This window comes from Bubalus bubalis, chromosome 3 (assembly GCF_019923935.1).
Source record: "Bubalus bubalis isolate 160015118507 breed Murrah chromosome 3, NDDB_SH_1, whole genome shotgun sequence".
NCBI lineage: Eukaryota > Metazoa > Chordata > Mammalia > Artiodactyla > Bovidae > Bubalus > Bubalus bubalis.
The window spans coordinates 164,471,417-164,490,188 of NC_059159.1; the positions used below are offsets into that span (position 1 = coordinate 164,471,417).

At 48.3% G+C, this 18,772-nt stretch overlaps 1 protein-coding gene and 1 non-coding gene across 7 annotated transcripts in view; one reads left to right on the top strand and one right to left on the bottom strand.

Moving 5' to 3' along the window:
* RGS3 (regulator of G protein signaling 3) overlaps positions 1 to 18,772 on the top strand; it is a 142,609-nt gene that overhangs the window by 12,515 nt on the left and 111,322 nt on the right. For all 6 annotated transcript variants that reach the window (XM_044940486.1, XM_044940487.1, XM_044940485.1 and 3 more), the window contains 4 exons: positions 10,778 to 10,828; positions 14,162 to 14,220; positions 15,260 to 15,354; positions 16,329 to 16,397. In XM_044940486.1, the coding sequence (XP_044796421.1) occupies positions 10,778 to 10,828; positions 14,162 to 14,220; positions 15,260 to 15,354; positions 16,329 to 16,397 (274 nt within the window). The remainder of the gene's footprint in view (positions 1 to 10,777; positions 10,829 to 14,161; positions 14,221 to 15,259; positions 15,355 to 16,328; positions 16,398 to 18,772) is intronic.
* Positions 1,578 to 1,709, bottom strand: LOC112584099. The gene has a single exon (XR_003108448.2). It is a non-coding gene; the product is annotated as a small nucleolar RNA SNORA72 (small nucleolar RNA).

Below are 18,772 nucleotides of genomic sequence, written 5' to 3' on the forward strand. Positions count from 1 at the left end.
CCTCCCAGTTTGCTCAAATTTATGTTCATTGAGTCAGTGATGCTATCTAACCATCTCATCCTCTGCCACCCAATTCTCCTCCTGCCTTCAGTCTTTCCTAGCATCAGGGTCTTTTCCATTGAGTAAACTCTTCACATCAGGTGGCCAAAGTATTGGAGCTTCAGCTTCAGCTTCTGCATCAGCCCTTCCAGTGAATATTTAGGGCTGATTTCCTTTAGGATTGGCTGGTTTGATCTCCTTGCTGTCCCAGGGACTCTCAAGAGTCCTTGGATTAACATGGGACATTTCCAGATTGTGCAGTTTGGTGATAGTGAGTATCGTTTAAATCTATCAAAATTCTTTATTAAGAAAATCAAGGACCTCAAAAACTGGAAGTCTTCTTTATCCTCAGTCATACTATAGTGATTTATCTTAGAAGTGTATTTTCTTAACAATTTTTAAAATTGAAAAATTGCTTGAGAATTGAGATCAAATTTAACTGTGGAGGCAACATGAGTATGTATTAGTTATCTACTGTATCATAACAAATGGTCCTACTAAGTGTTGGCTTAAAAAAACATTTTTAATCTCACTGTTTCTGTGTGTCAGGAGTTTGGGGATGGCTTAGCCAGGTGGTTTTTTCTGTGAGTCTCTCACAGAGGTTGCAGTCAAGATGCTAGCAGACTTGAGCTGGCAGCGCAGTCTGCTGCTGGAAGGAAAATCAGCTTGGGAAGCCACATTAATGTCAAATTCCACAGGAAGCAGAGAGTCAGATGAATGGGGTTGGATTGACCCATCAAAATTTTTATTCCGCCACAGCAGCCCTCTGCTCACTGTTGTTCTGCCAGTGTGCATGCGTGCATGCTCAGTCCCTCAGGCATGGTACCATTAAACACCAGGGCCGTCAAATGGAACTCAAGAGTCTCCCTCCTTAAAACAAGACGTTTGAAATTCTCCAGGGCCACCTCCTGAGAGCTGGGTGGCTCCAGTTCCTCAGCGCCACCGCAGCTACCGAATGTCCCTTGGAGGGCAGGGAGTGAAATTGATAACATAACCCCTCTGAGTGTTAGCAGCTGGCTCCACGCAGCCCCAGCCTCTTCGTGCGTTTGTCCTGTTATCATCCTCCTTCCTGTGGCTTTCAACACATGGCAGTTCTGAAGTGGGGAATTGATTTAGAGGTGAGCAGAGTTTGGAGGTGGCTGCTGCTGCACGCTAGCCAGGCAAGGCCCTCAGATCTGTATTCTCTACACACCCCTGGGCGGCATGAGTTCCTTTTAGGACACAGTCTTGCTGAACCCTGCATCCAGCACTGGTCTGCAACCTCCATCTTCTTCCTTCCTTTTCTGGGTAGGTCTCTTCCTGATGGTGTCCTGAGAATCAGAGCTCGTCTTCCCGTAGCCCTCTACTTAGTAAGGTCTGCTAGGTGGATTTTTTTTTTTTTTTTTACAACTCATTTAATGGCAACTGGTAATCATCAAAATAGCAATGGTTATCTTCAAAAGTTATCACACTAGCTGTGCTACCATTTCTCAAGGTTGATCAGATACCTAGAGTCACAGACATTTCCCACACAAGATGCGTCATGTAAATCAGACTTGGTTTATCACCAGCATTTATAAAACCAGACCTAGGCAAAGAACTAGGTCTGGGGACACATGCATGGTCTTAATATAGTGAATGTTTAGCCTGCCCTGATTATTACAAAATCAGAACAGTGAGAATATTCACAGTGGGTGGAATTTCTTTAGCCAGCTTCCATACCTTTATCCCCGGAGAAGGCAATGGCAACCCACTCCAGTACTCTTGCCTGGAAAATCCCATGGATGGGGGAGCCTGGTGGGCTGCAGTCCATGGGGTCGCTAAGAGTCAGACATGACTGAGCGACTTCCCTTTCACTTTTCACTTTCAAGCATTGGAGGAGGAAATGGCAACCCACTCCAGTGTTCTTGCCTGGAGAATCCCAGGGACGGAGGAGCCTGGTGGGCTGCCGTCTATGGGGTCACACGACTGAAGTGACTTAGCAACATCAGCAGTAGCAGCATGCTTTTATCCCCATGGTGTCCAATGAGCCTGAAACCCCCAGGTCCTGTGCCCAGCAGAATTTGGATTTGTTGCCATCCCTGCCTGCACTTTTGGAAGCTTGCTCTCATCTAGTATTTCTCCTGCCATGCAGGGCCTGTCTGGCCTCCATTCACCTCTGGGCTCCTGCTCCCTGCTGTGCTCCTGCAGGCTCTCTGGGTGCCCGGCACCACCACCCTTTGTAGACAGAGTTGGTGCCCACCTGCAGCCCTATGGGAACTGGGCCCGGGCCTTTTCCAGTGCTCCTGAACACCCGATGAGGATGACTTCAGGTCCTCTAGCCTGAACTTCCTGCACACTCACAGCCCACACCCTGAGCCAGGAGAGAAAGTGGGGATATTGACAAGACCAGAGATTTGGGGGCTTGTGAGGGGCTTGATGAGCTGGTACCTAAACCCGCTGAAGGCCCTAAGGATTCAGCCTGACTTCCTCTCCTCCCAGTGGCTCATTTCTCTAGACTTGGAGACATTTTTGGAGCCTGCCCTCTTTTGGGCTTCCTCTTGGCTTCTAAGTGAAGGAAAAGCCTTGTCATGTGTCTGATGGCCCTCTCTGCTCCTGGACCCCAGGGTTTCATTGGCAGAGGCAGTGGTGCTCAGAAGAGTGTTTTGGAAAACCAGTTCTGAGCACAGGAAAGGAGCTGGAGTTTGGGCATAGTTCTGGGCTCTAGCTCTGGCTTGACCTACTTTGCTCCCCTTGGCCCAGGGCAAGTCACCTTCCATCTCTGGGCAAGACTGTTCTGGCTACCTAATGAAAAGTTTGGACAAGGTGATTTCAGGAGCCTCAGATGTTCAAGTTAGACCATAAAGAAGGCTGAGCACTGAGGACTTTGATGCTTTCAAACTGTGGTGCTGGAGAAGACTCTTGAGAGTCCCTTGGACAGCAAGGAGATCCAACCAGTTAATCCTAAAGGAAATCAACCCTGAATATTCATTGGAAAGACTGATGCTGAAGCTGAAGCTCCAATACTTTGGCCATCTGATGCAAAGAGCCGACTCATTGGAAAAGACCCTGATGTTGGGAAAGATTGAAGGCAGGAGGAGAAGGGGGCAACAGAGGATGAGATGGTCGGATGGCATCACCGACTCAGTGGGCATCAGTTTGAGCAAACTCTGGGAAGTAGTAAAGGACAGGGGAGCTTGGCGTGCTGCAGTTCATGGTGTCTCAAAGAGTTGGACACGACTTAGCAACTGAACCACAGCAACAGACATTTGATGGATTGTGCTAAGGGGGAGGACAGAGAGGACGGGCATGGCTGAGGGAAGGCTCCCACACTTCATCGTACCCTCCCTCATCTGTGAGCCTGAGGATGGGCTGGAGTAGGGTTGTACTGCCCCTGGGGGCCTGGAGCCTGGGCTGCTGGATTTGGTTTCTCTGCTGTAACAGGCTGTAGGCAACTTGGCCTTCCCTGAGGAGCCCTGCTTGCAGGGCCTGGAAGGGGAGCTGTGTGGAGCTATGCAGACTCATCTGGTTTCTGAGTCAGTCTGCACCCCAGGCCTGTCCTCTGCTCTGGCTCCACCCTTGAACTTGCTCAGGCCCCTGTCCTTAGCCCCTGGGCTCTCAGTTCCCTGAGGGCAGGCGCTGTTCAGATCTGCCCTTCCTCCCTCAGGCCTTAGTGCAGAGGCCCAGCAGAAGTTTATCGAATGGAATAAGTGACCCTTTGTGTTGGGAGATTTCTTGGTTCTGATTTCCAGGAAAGGGCTGTTGGAAGGTGATAGGTGTTGGGCAGCACAGTGGTTCCAGTGGCCATGGGAAGCCTGATGTGTTTGGGTACAAGTTGGCTTTGCACTGGTTCAGTTCAGTTTAGTTCAGTCACTCAGTTGTGTCTGACTCTTTGTCACCCCATGGACTGTAGCATGCCAGGCTTCCCTGTCCATCACCAACTCCCGGAGCTTACTCAAACTCATGTTCATTGAGTCGGTGATGCCATCCAACCATCTCATCCTCTGTCATTCCCTTCTCCTCCCACCTTCAATATTATCCAGCATCAGGGTCTTTTCAAGTGAGTCAGTTCTTTGCATCAGGTGGCCAAAGGATTAGAGTTTCAACTTCAGCATCATTCCTTCCAATGAATATTCAGGACTGATTTCATTTAGGATGGACTAGTTGGATCTCTTTGCAGTCCAATGGACTCTCAAGAGTCTTCTCAAACACCACAGTTCAAAAGCATCAATTCTTTGGAGCTCAGCTTTCTTTATAGTCCAACTCTCACATCCATACATGACTACTGGAAAAACCATAGCTTTGACTAGACAGACCTTTGTTGGCAAAGTAATGTCTCTGCTTTTTAATACGCTGTCGAGGTAGGTCATAACTTTTCTTCCAAGGAGCAAGCGTCTTTTAATTTTATGGCTGCAGTCACCATCTGCAGTGATTTTGGAGCCCCAAAATAAAGTCTGTCACTGTTTCCATTGTTTCCCTATCTATTTGCCATGAAGTGATGGGACCAGATACCATGATCTTAGTTTTCTGAATATTGAGCTTTAAGCCAACTTTTTCACTCTCCTCTTTCACTTTTATCAAGAGGCTCTTTAGTTCTTCTTCACTTTCTGCCATAAGGGTGGTGTTATTTGCATATCTGATGTTATTGATATTTCTCCCGGAAATCTTGATTCAAGCTTGTGCTTCACCCAGCCCAGCATTTCTCATGATGTACTCTGCATATAAGTTAAATAAACAGGGTGACAATATACAGCCTTGACGTACTCCTTTTCCTATTTGAAACCAGTCTGTTGCTCCATGTTCAGTTCTAACTGTTGTTTCTTGACCTGCATACAGATTTCTCAGGAGGCAGGTCAGGTGGTCTCTTTAAGAATTTTCCACAGTCCGTTGTCATCCACAGTCAAAGGCTGTGCAGAGTTTGCATTGGTTGAGTTTCAGGGGAAAAAAAATGTGTTAAACACAGATGCCCGAAATCAGATTGATTATATTCTTTGCAACCAAAGATGGAGAAGCTCTATACAGTCAGCAAAAACAAGACTGGGAGCTGACTGTGGCTCAGACCATGAACTCCTTATTGCCAAATTCAGACTTAAATTGAAGAGAGCAGGGAAAACCACTAGACCATTCAGGTATGACCTAAATCAAATCCCTTATGATTATACAGTGGAAGTGAGAAATAGATTTAAGGGCCTAGGTCTGATATATAGAGTGCCTGATGAACTATGGAATGAGGTTCATGACATTGTACAGGAGACAGGGATCAAGACCATCCCCATGGAAAAGAAATGCAAAAAAGCAAAATGGCTGTCTGGGGAGGGCTTACAAATAGCTGTGAAAAGAAGAGAAGTGAAAAGCAAAGGAGAAAAGGAAAGATATAAACATCTGAATGCAGAGTTCCAAAGAATAGCAAGAAGAGATAAGAAAGCCTTCTTCAGCGATCAATGCAAAGCAATAGAGGAAAACAACAGAATGGGAAAGACTAGGGATCTCTTCAAGAAAATCAGAGATACCAGGGGAACATTTCATGCAAAGATGGGCTCGATAAAGGACAGAAATGGTATGGACCTAACAGAGCAGAAGATATTAAGAAGAGATGGCAAGAATACACAGAAGACCTGTACAAAAAAGATCTTCACAACCCAGATAATCACGATGGTGTGATCACTGACCTAGAGCCAGACATCCTGGAATGTGAAGTCAAGTGGGCCTTTAGAAAGCATCACTACAAACAAGGCTAGTGGAGGTGATGGAATTCCAGTTGAGCTATTCCAAATCCTGAAAGATGATGCTGTGAAAGTGCTGCACTCAATATGCCAGCAAATTTGGAAAACTCAGCAGTGGCCTCAGGACTGGAAAAGGTCAGTTTTCATTCCAATCCCAAAGAAAGGCAATGCCAAAGAATGCTCAAACTACCGCACAATTGCACTCATCTCACATGCTAGTAAAGTAATGCTCAAAATTCTCCAAGCCAAAAAAAAAAAAAAAAAAAAATTCTCCAAGCCAGGCTTCAGCAATATGTGAACCGTAAACTTCCTGATGTTCAAGCTGGTTTTAGAAAAGGCAGAGGAACCAGAGATCAAATTGTCAGCATCTGCTGGATCATGGAAAAAGCAAGAGAGTTCCAGAAAAACATCTATTTCTGCTTTATTGACTATGCCAAAGCCTTTGACTGTGCGGATCACAATAAACTGTAGCAAATTCTGAAAGAGATGGGAATACCAGACCACCTGATCTGCCTCTTGAGAAATTTGTATGCAGGTCAGGAAGCAACAGTTAGAACTGAACATAGAACAACAGACTGGTTCCAAATAGGAAAAGGAGTTCGTCAAGGCTGTATATTGTCACCCTGTTTATTTAACTTATATGCAGAGTACATCATGAGAAATGCTGGACTGGAAGAAACACAAGCTGGAATCCAGATTGCCGGGAGAAATATCAATAACCTCACATATGCAGATGACACCACCCTTATGGCAGAAAGTGAAGAGGAACTGAAAAGCCTCTTGATGAGAGTGAAAGTGGAGAGTGAAAAAGTTGGCTTAAAGCTCAACATTCAGAAAACGAAGATCATGGCATCCGGTCCCACCACTTCATGGGAAATAGATGGGGAAACAGTGGAAACAGTGTCAGACTTTATTTTTCTGGGCTCCAAAATCACTATAGATGGTGACTGCAGCCATGAAATTAAAAGACACTTACTCCTTGGAAGGAAAGTTATGACCAACCTAGATAGCATATTGAAAAGCAGAGACATTACTTTGCCAACAAAGGTTCGTCTAGTCAAGGCTATGGTTTTTACTGTGGTCATGTATGGATGTGAGAGTTGGACTGTGAAGAAGGCTGAGCACCGAAGAATTGATGCTTTTGAACTGTGGTGTTGGAGAAGACTCTTGAGAGTGCCTTGGACTGCAAGGAGATCCAACCAGTCCATTCTGAAGGAGATCAGCCCTGGGATTTCTTTGGAAGGAATGATGCTAAAGCTGAAACTCCAGTACTTTGGCCACCTCATGCGAAGAGTTGACTCATTGGAAAAGACTCTGATGCTGGGAGGGATTGGGGGCAGGAGGAGAAGGGGACGACAGAGGATGAGATGGCTGGATGGCATCACTGACTCGATGGACATGAGTCTGAGTGAACTCTGGGAGTTGGTGATGGACAGGGAGGCCTGGCGTGCTGCGATTCATGGGGTCGCAAAGAGTCGGACACGACTGAGAGACTGATCTGATCTGATCTTGGATTGATGAGTTCGCATCTGTGGCTGCTGGCCCTATTTGTCTGTTGCCAACCTCCCTCTCCCACCCAACACTGGATCAGGCAGTTTTTGTAGGAGGTTTCTCAGCTCTAGGGAGCCTCAAAGTGGTAATTGCTCAGACCTTGAGCTAATAATACTGTGGATTCTCCTGGCGCCTTTCATCCAAGGACCTCCTCACCCTCCAGCATTATCTGATTCCCACACAGCTCAGAGAGTGTGATAACCCCTATTATTACTCCACCCCACAGCTGAGGACATTGTGGCTCTGAGAGACAAGGGTCGTTGGGGCTGGAACTGGAACAGGCCTCCTGGGCTTCTGAGATCAGTGTCCTGGGCAGGAAAGCAGCAGAGATTTCTGATGGGTGAAGAGCTGGATCAGGGTTGGCTGGAGTCTAAATTGCTTGGGACTGTAGCTTAAGCAGTCCAGAGTATGAGAGGCAAGATTATAGTGGTTGGTGGACTGCTGCAGAGCTATAGATGCAGAGCTTCCCTCCTTTCTGTGCTCTGCCTGCCCTTCCTGCGGCCGCCAACAAAGCATGAGCCCCAGCCACCAGCCCAGTTTCATGGGGCATGTCCAGAAATGAAGAGTTGGCATGATGAGGGATGTCTCATTGTGCCCTGAGGAGTGGTGGAGAGATTTTAGACTTTGATCTAAAGAAGAGAGCCTAGAGACTGCAGAGTGAGGTCCAGTGAATGAAAGGTACCAAGAGACTGCATTTAACTCTATAGAGATGGGGCATTGAACAACCAGAATTATCTCAAAAAGGAAAGAGCTCTCATTTCAGGAAGTGAGCTCCCCATCCCTGGAGGTGATCAAGCAGAGGGAGATAACTGCTAAACAAACTTGTCATGGATGGAGCAGATACAGGCTTTCTGGTTGATGTACCGGTTCTCTGCAGACCCTGTGTCCACTGGGAAGATGGAATCAGTGGCTTCTTGAGGTTCTAGGAGGAGTCTATTTGACTTGAGAGACAATTTTTCCCACATGTCACTGAGGAGAAAGAGGGTCCTCTCTCTCTCTGGAGAGCTGCTGGATGCCTATGAGGATGACCTGACGTTCTGTTTTTATACTGTGTTTTTAAAAATAAAAATTGTGAAAGCCACAGGAGAAATGTCATGCCGCCCCTCAATTCTTCATCTGTATTCCAGCCCTTGTCCTTGGATAATCTTCATGTTTCCCCTCTCCCTCCCTTCTTTGCTTCCCCCTTTTCTCTCTCTCTCTTCTTTCCTGCTTTGTCTCCTCTTTAGTTTTTAAAAAATTTTATTGAAGTATAGTTGATTTACAATGCTGTGTTGAATTGTCCTGTAGAGCAAGGCGACTCAGTTTTGTATACATATATTCCTTTTCACTAAGGTTTATCGCAGGGTGTTGAAATAGTCCCCGTGCTGTACAGTAGAACCTTGCTGTTTATCCTGTATTCAACAGTTTCCCTCTGCTAGCCCTAGACTTCCATTCCTTCCCTCCCCTCCCCGCTCTCCTCCTTGGCAACCACAAGTCTGTTCTCCGTGTGTTTCCTCTTTAATTTATTTTTAATTATAGAAGTGCTATAGGTCATGGATATATTTGTATTGTTACAACAACTCCAGGAATGGGAGATTGAAATTCCTCTTGATTTCCCTCCCTCCAATTCCCAATCTATTCCCTAGAGGGGATCACTGGTTTTAATTTGACATCCTTCCAGAACACACACACACACATACACAGACACCACACCAAACACAGAGAGATGTATACTATGCGTATTGTTCCACAATTTGTTTTTTCCACTAAAAATCTTGTCTCAGGACCTCCTGGCAGTCAAGTGGTTAAGACTTCGTGCTTCCAATGCAGAGGGCATGGGTTTGACCCCTGGTTGGAGAATTAAAATCCCATATGCCTCTTGGCATGGCCCCAAAATAATAATAATAATCTTGTCTCAATAATGTTCCTATTCCAGGATGCATAGCACTCTCCCATTCTTTATATCAGCCCATACTATCCCACAGCGCAATTATAATTGGTTCATTTAATGATTTTCATTGATGGGTTTTTTGAGTATTTTCAATTTTTTACAATGTTATACAGCCACATGAGTTTTCGTCTATGATAGTTACCTGGAAGTATAATTGCTAGGTTGAAATATAAGGACATTTATATTTAATAGATATTGTCAGAAATTACCCTCCATTTATACTTCCTCCATCAGGGCCTGAGGGTATCTGTTTTCCTTTGTCTTTACCAACATTTGACATTATCATCTCTTAGATTTCTTGCCAGTCAGATTGGGGGAAGATGATATTTTATTGTGAATTTGCATGTCTCAGATCTCCATGAGCTTGAGCTTCTTTTTGTATGTTTATTTGGCCATTTTGTCATCTCTGAATTTCCAATTAGCTGTCCTTTGCTTGTTTTTCTGTTGCATTGTCTCATAAATTTGTTTATGATACATTTAATTGTAACAGACATTTAAAAAGTCTCATGGAGTCAAATTCATCTCTTTTCCCTGTGACCTCTACATTTTTGTGTCTTGCTTAAGAAGGCCTTCTCCTAACTAAGAAACATGTTAAGAGACTCTTCAGTGTGCTCTGGTCCAGGGCTCCTCAACCTTTAATGTGCATGCAACTCCCTGGGGATCTTGTTAAACTGTAGACTCGAATTCAGTAGGCCTGGGCCAGGGCTTGAGACGCTGGATTTTTTAAAATCTGGTTTTGCTGGGTCTTAGCTGCAGCACACAGGATCCCAGCTGTGGCATGCAGAATCTTTAGCTGATTTGTAGCACGTGGGCTCTACTTCCCCAGCCAAGGATCGAACCCGGGTGCGCTGCACCGGGAGCACAGTCTTAACCACTGGACCACCAGGCAAGTCCTGAGATGTTGAATTTCTAATTCCCATGCTTCATGAGATGTTTCTCATGCTTCCACGCTTCTCATGCTGCTGGTTCTTGGACCTCACTTTGAGTAGCAAATCTCTGTGCCAAGATCAGAGAAAGTCTCCTCAGCATTTCTTTAAGGAGGTCAGGATCCTGTGGAAGGATTAGGGGCGGTAGCATTGACTTTGAAAGATCTCTCTGCCCACAGCTGATCTCTTTCCATTTGCTTTTCCCCCAACTCATTCATCCCATGTCCCTGTATTGTTGCTGCCTTCCCAGAACATAGCCTAGCTGTCTGTACAGCTGGAGAGCTTTGGCCAGTCCCTTAGTGTGGACTCCCGACTGAGGCCCACCCCGGGTCCTTAACTCTCAAATCTAGCCTTACTGTCATGCGGATGCAACAATTTTTCTGACTCTAACAGTGAGAGCTTGGCTACCTGGTAAGATAGTGAGCTCCCCATCACCAGGGGAGTGTAAGATTAGGATGGAAAACCACCACTGGAGATATTGAGGCCATGAGGAGGCTTAACTAGGTGGTTTCTGAGCTCCTTTTCAACCCCAAGACTATACAAAACCTTGAATCGCTTCACATGAACAAAAGCACATACCTGTCCATGTCACCCCATGTTTCACCTGGCAAGGAAACGAGGTGAAGTTGTTTCTCTTGCTGTTTCCTCAGGTCAGCTAAAGCTGTCCATTGATGCCCAGGACCGGGTTCTGCAGCTGCACAGTGAGTATGGCTGTGTTCCTCGGGGCTCACTGGGGAAGGGGTGGGCCACTTGACCTTCCACGTGGAGCAGGAATGAGTGGAAGTGTTATGGTGGCCAAGGCTTCTTTCCCCTCTTCGTATAGTGTCCTGCCATGTGTCCATAGGAAAAAAATGGATATTCACTTGGGACTCCTAGAGACCATCCCCTGGTCCCGGCCTGATGTGGAGTCCATGGCAGGCTGGAGCAGTCTTTGGCAACTCACCATCCTCCTTGGCTCCACTGGAGTGGGGCCACAGAAGAGCTTCCCTTACCTCCCCTTCTCCTTGCTTCCGTCCTTTCCTCTCTCTCTCCAGCTCTCTCATCTGTCCACTCGTTCAATGACGGCAGTGTGGTGTCACCGCGAGCGTCACAGTGCAGGAACACAGCGTAGCTTTCCGTCTTTGGAACCAGACTGTGTTTAGTCGTGTCCGACTCTTTGCGACACTATGGACTATAGCCCGTCAGGCTCCTCCATCCATGGGGATTCTCCAGGCAAGAATACCCGAGTGGATTGCCATGCCCTGCTCCAGAGGGTCTTCCCAACCTGGGGATCAAACCCAGGTCTCCCGTGTTGTGGGTGAATTCTTTACCATCTGAGCCACCAGGGAAGCCTAAGAATCCTGGAGTGGGTAGCTCATCCCTTCCTCCAGGGGATCTTCACGACCGAAGAATTGAACAGGGGTCCCCTGCATTACAGGCAGATTCTTTCCCAGCTGAGCTGCCACGGAAGCTTTTGGAACCAGACTGTGCTTAGTTGCTCAGTTGTGTCTGACTCTTTGTGACCCCACAGACTGTAGCCTGCCAGGCTCCTCTGTCCATGGGGATTCTCCAGGCAAGAATACTGGAGTGGGTGCCATGCCCTGCTCCAGGGAATCTTCCCAACCCAGGGATCAAACTGCTTTTGGAACCAGACCACTTACCAAATCTTGGCTCTGATTCTTTTCCAGTGACCTTAAGCAAGCTCAGCTTCTCATCTGCTGGATGGTGATATTAGTACCTATCTTATGATAATAGTACCTATCTTATGGGTTGTGACAAGGATTAAAGGAGTCAATTTTAGTAAAGCACTTAGGATAGTACCCAGCATGTGGTTAACGCTATATGAGTGTTTGTTAAGTAATACAGAAAACCATAAGTTCCCCGAATAGTGATTGAACACGTCCCTGTGTCAGGGGCTGGGGACGCCAAGGAGAAGTGCCCACCTCTGGGTGGTGCTGATACGGTGGCTGGGACAACTTGGCAGAGGGAGTAATGTCCACACTCCGTCCTGAAGGAGGAAGGGGCCTGAGCCAGGCAGAGGGGAACAGGCAGGCCAGGCACTCCACGAAGGGGGAGCCACAGGCGCCAAGGCAGGGGGTCACAGAGGGCACGATGCACTTGATGACTGTCTAACATGTCTGTGGCACAGAGGGGTGCAGGAGTGAGCTGGGACCAGGTTGTGACGGTCTGATGTGCCGCCCAGAGGATTCTATACTTTACCCACCAGTTATCCATTTGTTTGTCCTTCCATCCAGCACACAAGTAGTTACTGAGCTCCCGTCGTGGCCCCACCCTTCTCTTTGGCCCAGCAGACCCTGCCTGTTTCTCCCACCTTCCTGGCTCTTGCTGTTCCGGGTACCCTCCACCCCCGTTCCATCCAGTTTTGTGCCCCCCCTCACCCCTTGAATATATTGGGCTTGCTCGGGCCTCTGCCTTCGCACCCGCGGTTCCTTGTTTCTGAGCCTGCCTTCTCTTTGAACGCCTTTTGAAAAGTAAGTCTCCCTTCCTCTGATGTTGTAAGAAATGTGCCTGTCTTAATCTCATTAAGACTCAGGAAGGAAGGCTCATTTTGCCTCATTTTTCCCTCCCAGGAACCACCGCCTGACCCACCTACAGGGCTGTTGCTTCTGCTCTGTGTCCTCATCCCAATTATACTGTGTACCCTGGTGTGTCCGGGGCACAGCCGGCTTCTACAGCAGACGGGAGTGTAGTGAGAGTGGACCAGATCTGCCTCCCCTCCACGGGGGGCCAGGGAGACCCAAGGCTTCAGCAGGCCTGGGTACTGTCCTCAGCAACCACGCCCACAGGAAGGGTACACTCAGGAACAGAAACTAGGATGCCAGGCAGGATGGGCCAGCAGGCGCCTGGGGTCCTCCGGTCCCGGCCTTGGGAGGCCAAGGTGAAGTTCCCAAGGACCAGCAGAGGGGGATGCTTTGCCTGCCAGAGCCTGACTCCAGCTGTGCAAACAGTTTTTGCCGCGTGCATCTTGGCCTCCCCCAGTCCGTTTGTCCTGCACAGTTTGCTTTGGCTTCACCCCAGTCTCAGGCCCTTCATCGCTTCCAGCCCGTCGCCCTCTCTCCTTTGGCTTCCCAGGCCTCATGCCTCAGACTACAGGGGCTCCGTCTGAGCCAAGGCCTAGGGCTCAATCAAAACCAAACAGAAAAGAGAAAAGAGGCTCAGCTTCTGTCACGTCTACTGTCTGATTTCTACAGGCCTCAGACAAACGAGCCACACTCGCATTCATGGCCAGACACGAACCTCACCCCGAATCTATCCCTTGCCTTTATCTCTCCTTGTTTTCTTTTGCAAATCTTTTTGAGCAGTTACTTTGCCAGGCACTCTGCTAAGTACCTTAGCAGATCATGAGCACATGATCTCATTTAATCTGGCCACTACTGTGTGAGGAGAAGGGGGTGACAGAGAATGAGATGGTTGGATAGTACCACTGATTCAATGGACATGAGTTTGAGCAAACCCCGGGAGATAGTGAAGGACAGGGAAGCCTGGCGTGCTGCAGTCCACGGGGTTGCAAAGAGTTGGACACAACTTAGCGACTGAGCAACAACAACCATGTGAAGTGGATATTATTATCACTAGCCCACTGTTATCACTGATCCATTAAAAAAGGGGCAATTCAGTCTCCGGGGTGAAGCAGCTTACTCACATGGCTAGTAAGTGACAGGCTAAGTTCTCCAGCTTGGTGCCTCCATCCCAGGAGGCAGTCTTGTGGGATAGCACTGGACTGGGAGTCTAGAGGTAGGGATCTAAACCCAGCTTTTTCATTCCCGTTGCTCTGTGACTGGGCAATTTTCTTGCCGCCTCATAGCCTCATGTTTGCCATTAAATGAGGGCTTGGACTCAATAAACTTTACATTCTCTTCTGGGAAGTCAGGGAATTGAATCCTGTAATGTCTCAGTGAAGGTGCTGCCTGAGCGTTGGAGATGGTGGGAGTGGGCTGGACCAGAGCGGGGTTGATATCCAGTGGTCGTTATGCAAAGTAAGAGCCTGGTGATGATTTTCCCCGCCCATCTACCCCATTTTTTCCTCTGTTTAGTCATAGAAGGCAGAGGCCTGATGAGCAAGGAGCCTGGCGTCTGTGATTCCTACGTGAAGGTATGTGATGAGCAGGGTGTTGGGGTGGGTATGAGTGGGGTGGGGGTTGGTGAGGGACCACCTCACTGAGTTCCAAGGTCCCAGCATATCTGCGCTTGGGGCCATTCAGTGTGGCAGCTACCATTCCATCATTTGGTCAATAGGCATTTATTAGGCCTAGCGAGGGGCCCTGAGCTGAGAGAGACCGGCTTCCTGCAAGGACTGGAACCTTGTGGGTGAGCTTGTGCCTCACCACGTGGGTTAGCACCCTGAGTGTGTGGATAGAGGAAATCCAGAGGCAATCCCAAACCTTCTCATGAAAAGCAACGTCTTCACCCCTCTCCTCCCCTAAACCAGAGGCAGTTTGGCAGTTTGGGTGGTGGAGTGGAGAGAGGATCTCTGAGGGCTGGAAGGTCCTGAGTGGAGACCTTACAGTGAAAACAGAGACACCACAGGGGCGGGAGGGGGTGGAAGCTACTTCCAGCTGGAGCCGAAGGCCAGGCACCTCCCAAAGCATGGCAGTCAGGTGTCAGGCGCACCACTCTGCCTTCTTCCCGCAGCCCCCAGGCTGGTAAGAGGCCCCTGCGGGCCAGACCAGGGTCAGGATCAGGGTCGGAACCCAAGGCAGGCAGCGAACGACATGAGGACCGGAGCGTGGATGGGGGGCTCTTGGCGGATGCTGACCTGGAGCCTCCTGGGAAGGGGGCATCCGGCAGCTGCTGGGGACTCAGATGACAAGAGGCTATGTGCTTTGTGGGGAAACCTCTCTGCTTGGAGGAAGAGCAGTGGTGGTCAGGCTGTACCCCATCTCTGCCTGGGCCTGGGGCTGCCTCCTTGGTGACCACCCCTAAGAGGCCCTGTGCCAGCATCCGACTACAGTGCCTCCAGACCAGGGCTCCTCTTTCTTTCCCAGCATCTGGAGGACTCCACTCTGTCCTCTGCAGAGGCTGGTTTGAAGGGTGCTGGAGAAGACTAACTTGGAGATACACAGAGTCAGCCATCGGGTTAGGTGATTATGTGGCTCTGACATCATCTCACCCTTACTTTTCTCCAATTCAAGATTTCTTTGATCCCTGAAGATAATCGACTGTGCCGGCAGAAGACACAGACCGTTCCGGACTGCAGAGATCCCATCTTCCACGAGCACTTCTTCTTGTAAGAGTCTGGTGTGGCTGGGTCCTCGAGAGGAGAGGCAAGGAGTGTTTAGCTGAAACAACTCTGTCTGCCAACTCTAGAACCAGATCTAAGCAGAAAAACAGTGACTTCTAAAGGATGTCTTTGTTTTCTCATTCACTTGTATCCTCGCATCCCTGGCACCTGGCCCGGCAGCGAGGTCCACAGTGATAAGGTATCACGTGGCTGCTTCTCAGAACTAAAACGCCCAGCCCGAGGCTGGTAGCCCCTGAAAAAAGGAGGCAACTTCCCGCTGTGCCTCAGGCCAAACTTTCTCCTTTAGCAGGAGGAATTTTCCAAGCTGAGGGCTGTTTTGCTTCCCCACCCGCCCCTCCTCAACTTGCTAACCTCTCTGAACCTTGGCTTCCTTATTTGTAAAATGGGGCTAATAATAGTACGGAGCTTAGAGAGAGCGGAGGTGTAGATGAGACAGTGTAACACAGTGTCCGGTGGTGTAATTATTATTATTTCTTTCCCTCCTCCCTGAACTCTGGGGCCAATGGAAAGGCAACGGACATTTTGTATTTTCTTATTAGTGAAGATTAATCATATTTTGTTATTTTCCTTACTACACCAGGTAATTTTGCTTATGGTAGAAAAATAGAAAAGATCGGTACACAGAAAGAAGAAGAGAGAAAGTACTTCTAGTCCTGCTACTCCCTGAAATGTTTTGTGGCATTTCTTTTCAGGTCTTTGAATTTGTGTGGGTGTGTGTTTACAAAGATGGAATTGTTCTATCATATCGTGTTGTAACCTCCTTTTCATCCTTAACAATGTAATGTAAACTCTTTTGTGAATATAAATATTCACATCCCACTCTATTTGGGCTCTAGTTTGTTTAACCAGCTCCTTATGGTTGGGCGTTCAGGTTATTTCCAGGAGTTGCCGTATGAGGGACTGTGTGGGGCTGGACCAGAGCTTAGCTCTGCTAACACTCTGTGCGGTTTGTTTTGCAGTCCTGTCCAAGAAGAAGATGAGCAGAAGCGCCTTCTGGTCACTGTGTGGAACAGGGCAGGTGATTCCAGGTGAGGGGAACTGCTGAGCTGAGGGGAGACCTGCTCTGGGCTTGTGGGTGGCAGCTAGACAGCTAGCATACAGTGGGGGCTCAAGTAGCGCTTGGATGAATGAATGGTAGTGGTTAAATCTGAGAGGCCTCCACCCCCGGGAGTTCCTGTCACTCCAGGTGATGCCACGGATCATGTTAGCAAGGTGCATTTACTGAGACCTTGGGGTCAATGGGACACTGTCTTGGCCACTGAAATGCCAACCAGCCTACGTGTGGCTTCTTCTCCCAAGCCACCTACTTTTAGGAGGGGATAACAGGCTCTGCGTGGAGGCAAACGATAGTCACAGCACACACAGGCTCAACCCCACGGGAGTAGAAGCTCCATGAAACACAGGCCCATTTCTCTCTAAGTCACCACTGTACCCAGTGCCTAGCACGTAGATATCTGGTGATTATTGAGTGAATGGATACAGGAATGCAATGAGTACTAGGATAGTAATATGGGATGAAGGAGAGTTCATTATGGGCTGAGGCGACCAAGGAAGGCTTCATGCAAAAAGTGGGATCTTCAACTTGGGGCAGAGCGCAAGAATGAGACAAGGAGAGTAGTAGATTGGAAAGGGCATGGCAGGCAGGGACACAGCACGAGCTCAGTCAGGGAGGCAGGAGCATGCTTAGTGGGCTCAGGCTGCCACAAGGAGGCCAGGAGATGCAGAGCTGTATGTAGGAGAATCCACACGGGTCAATCTTTCAGGCAGCCCAGGACACAGGAGGTGGATGTGGTCATGAGTCACGGCGGCCAGTACAGAGCAGAGCAGGACTGCTGGGTGGTGAGGGTGAGAATTGGCTGCTGAGGGAAGGGAAGAGGGTGAGAGCACCTGACTGTGTGGCCTGCTGTGAGCAGCTGGGGCTTGTTCAGCTGGTGCATTGCAAGAAATCTGGGAGACTCTGTGGCCAGTAACATCCATGCAACAGTCGTAGAACTGAAAATGGTGACTGAAAAGGAGCCCAGGTGAATGAAAATTGACTCAATTCACCAGGTTAGACCCAGAGAATATTTGGGGACTCAATGCTTTTGGGTACCCTAAATTTGATAGCCAGTATAACTTTTCAAGTTGAGCCTTCCTCAACCTGCATTGCGGAGAAGGCAATGGCACCCCACTCCAGTACTCTTGCCTGGAAAATCCCATGGATGGAGGAGCCTGGTGGGCTGCAGTCCATGGGGTCGCTAAGAGTCGGACACGACTGAGTGACTTCCCTTTCACTTTTCACTTTCATGCATTGGAGAAGGAAATGGCAACCCACTCCAGTGTTCTTGCCTGGAGAATCCCAGGGATGGGGGAGCCTGGTGGGCTTCTGTCTATGGGGTCTCACAGAGTCGGACACAACCAAAGCGACTTAGCAGCAGTAGCAGCAACCTGCATTGATGCTTTTGAACTGTGGTGCTGGAGAAGAAAATTCTTGAGAGTCCCTTGGAGAGCAAGATGCAGCCTAAGTCAGTCCTAAAGGAAATCAGCCCTGAATATTAATTGGAAGGACTGATGCTAAAGCTGAAGCTTCAATACTTTGGCCACCTGATTCGAAGAGCCAACTCATTGGAAAAGACCCTGATGCTGGGAAAGATTGAGGGCAGGAGGAGAAGGGGATGACAGAGGATGAGATGGTTGGATGGCATCACGAACTCAATGGACATGAGTTTGAGAAAACTCTGGGAGATAGTGAAGGACAGGGAAGCCTGGTGTGCTGCAGTCCATGGGTCACAAAGAATTGGACATGACTGAGCACTGAACAACAACCTGCATAGCAAAAGATCTGTCTTTCAGCAGAGTATCTACTTGTTATCGTGGACTGGTGCTCATGGCACTGTAGATCTCATTCACTGAGCTGCCATTTCGTGGCCACCCATGTGGCAACTCTGTTGCAGGTGCTGGGGACTCATGGGGTCAGTCAGAGACTATCCTTCTTGGGAGAGGACCTCTGACAGAGACTTGAGGGTGTGGGTGAGGAGGAGACACAGTTGATAACAAGAGCAACCATTTCCTGGGTGTTAACCACAAGCCAGGGGTTAACAGTGCCTTATCTCATTTAGTTCTTAAGACAACTCTGAGGAAAGTACAAGAAAAACATCAATTTCTGCTTTACTGACTATGCCAAAGCCTTTGACTGTGTGGATCACAATAAACTGTGGAAAATTCTGAAAGAGATGGGAATACCAGACCACCTGACCTGCCTCTTGAGAAACCTGTATGCAGATCAGGAAGCAACAGTTAGAACTGGACATGGAACAACAGACTGGTTCCAAATAGGAAAAGGAGTACATCAAGGCTGTATATTGTCACCCTGCTTATTTAACTTTTATGCAGAGGACATCATGAGAAACGCTGGGCTGGAAAA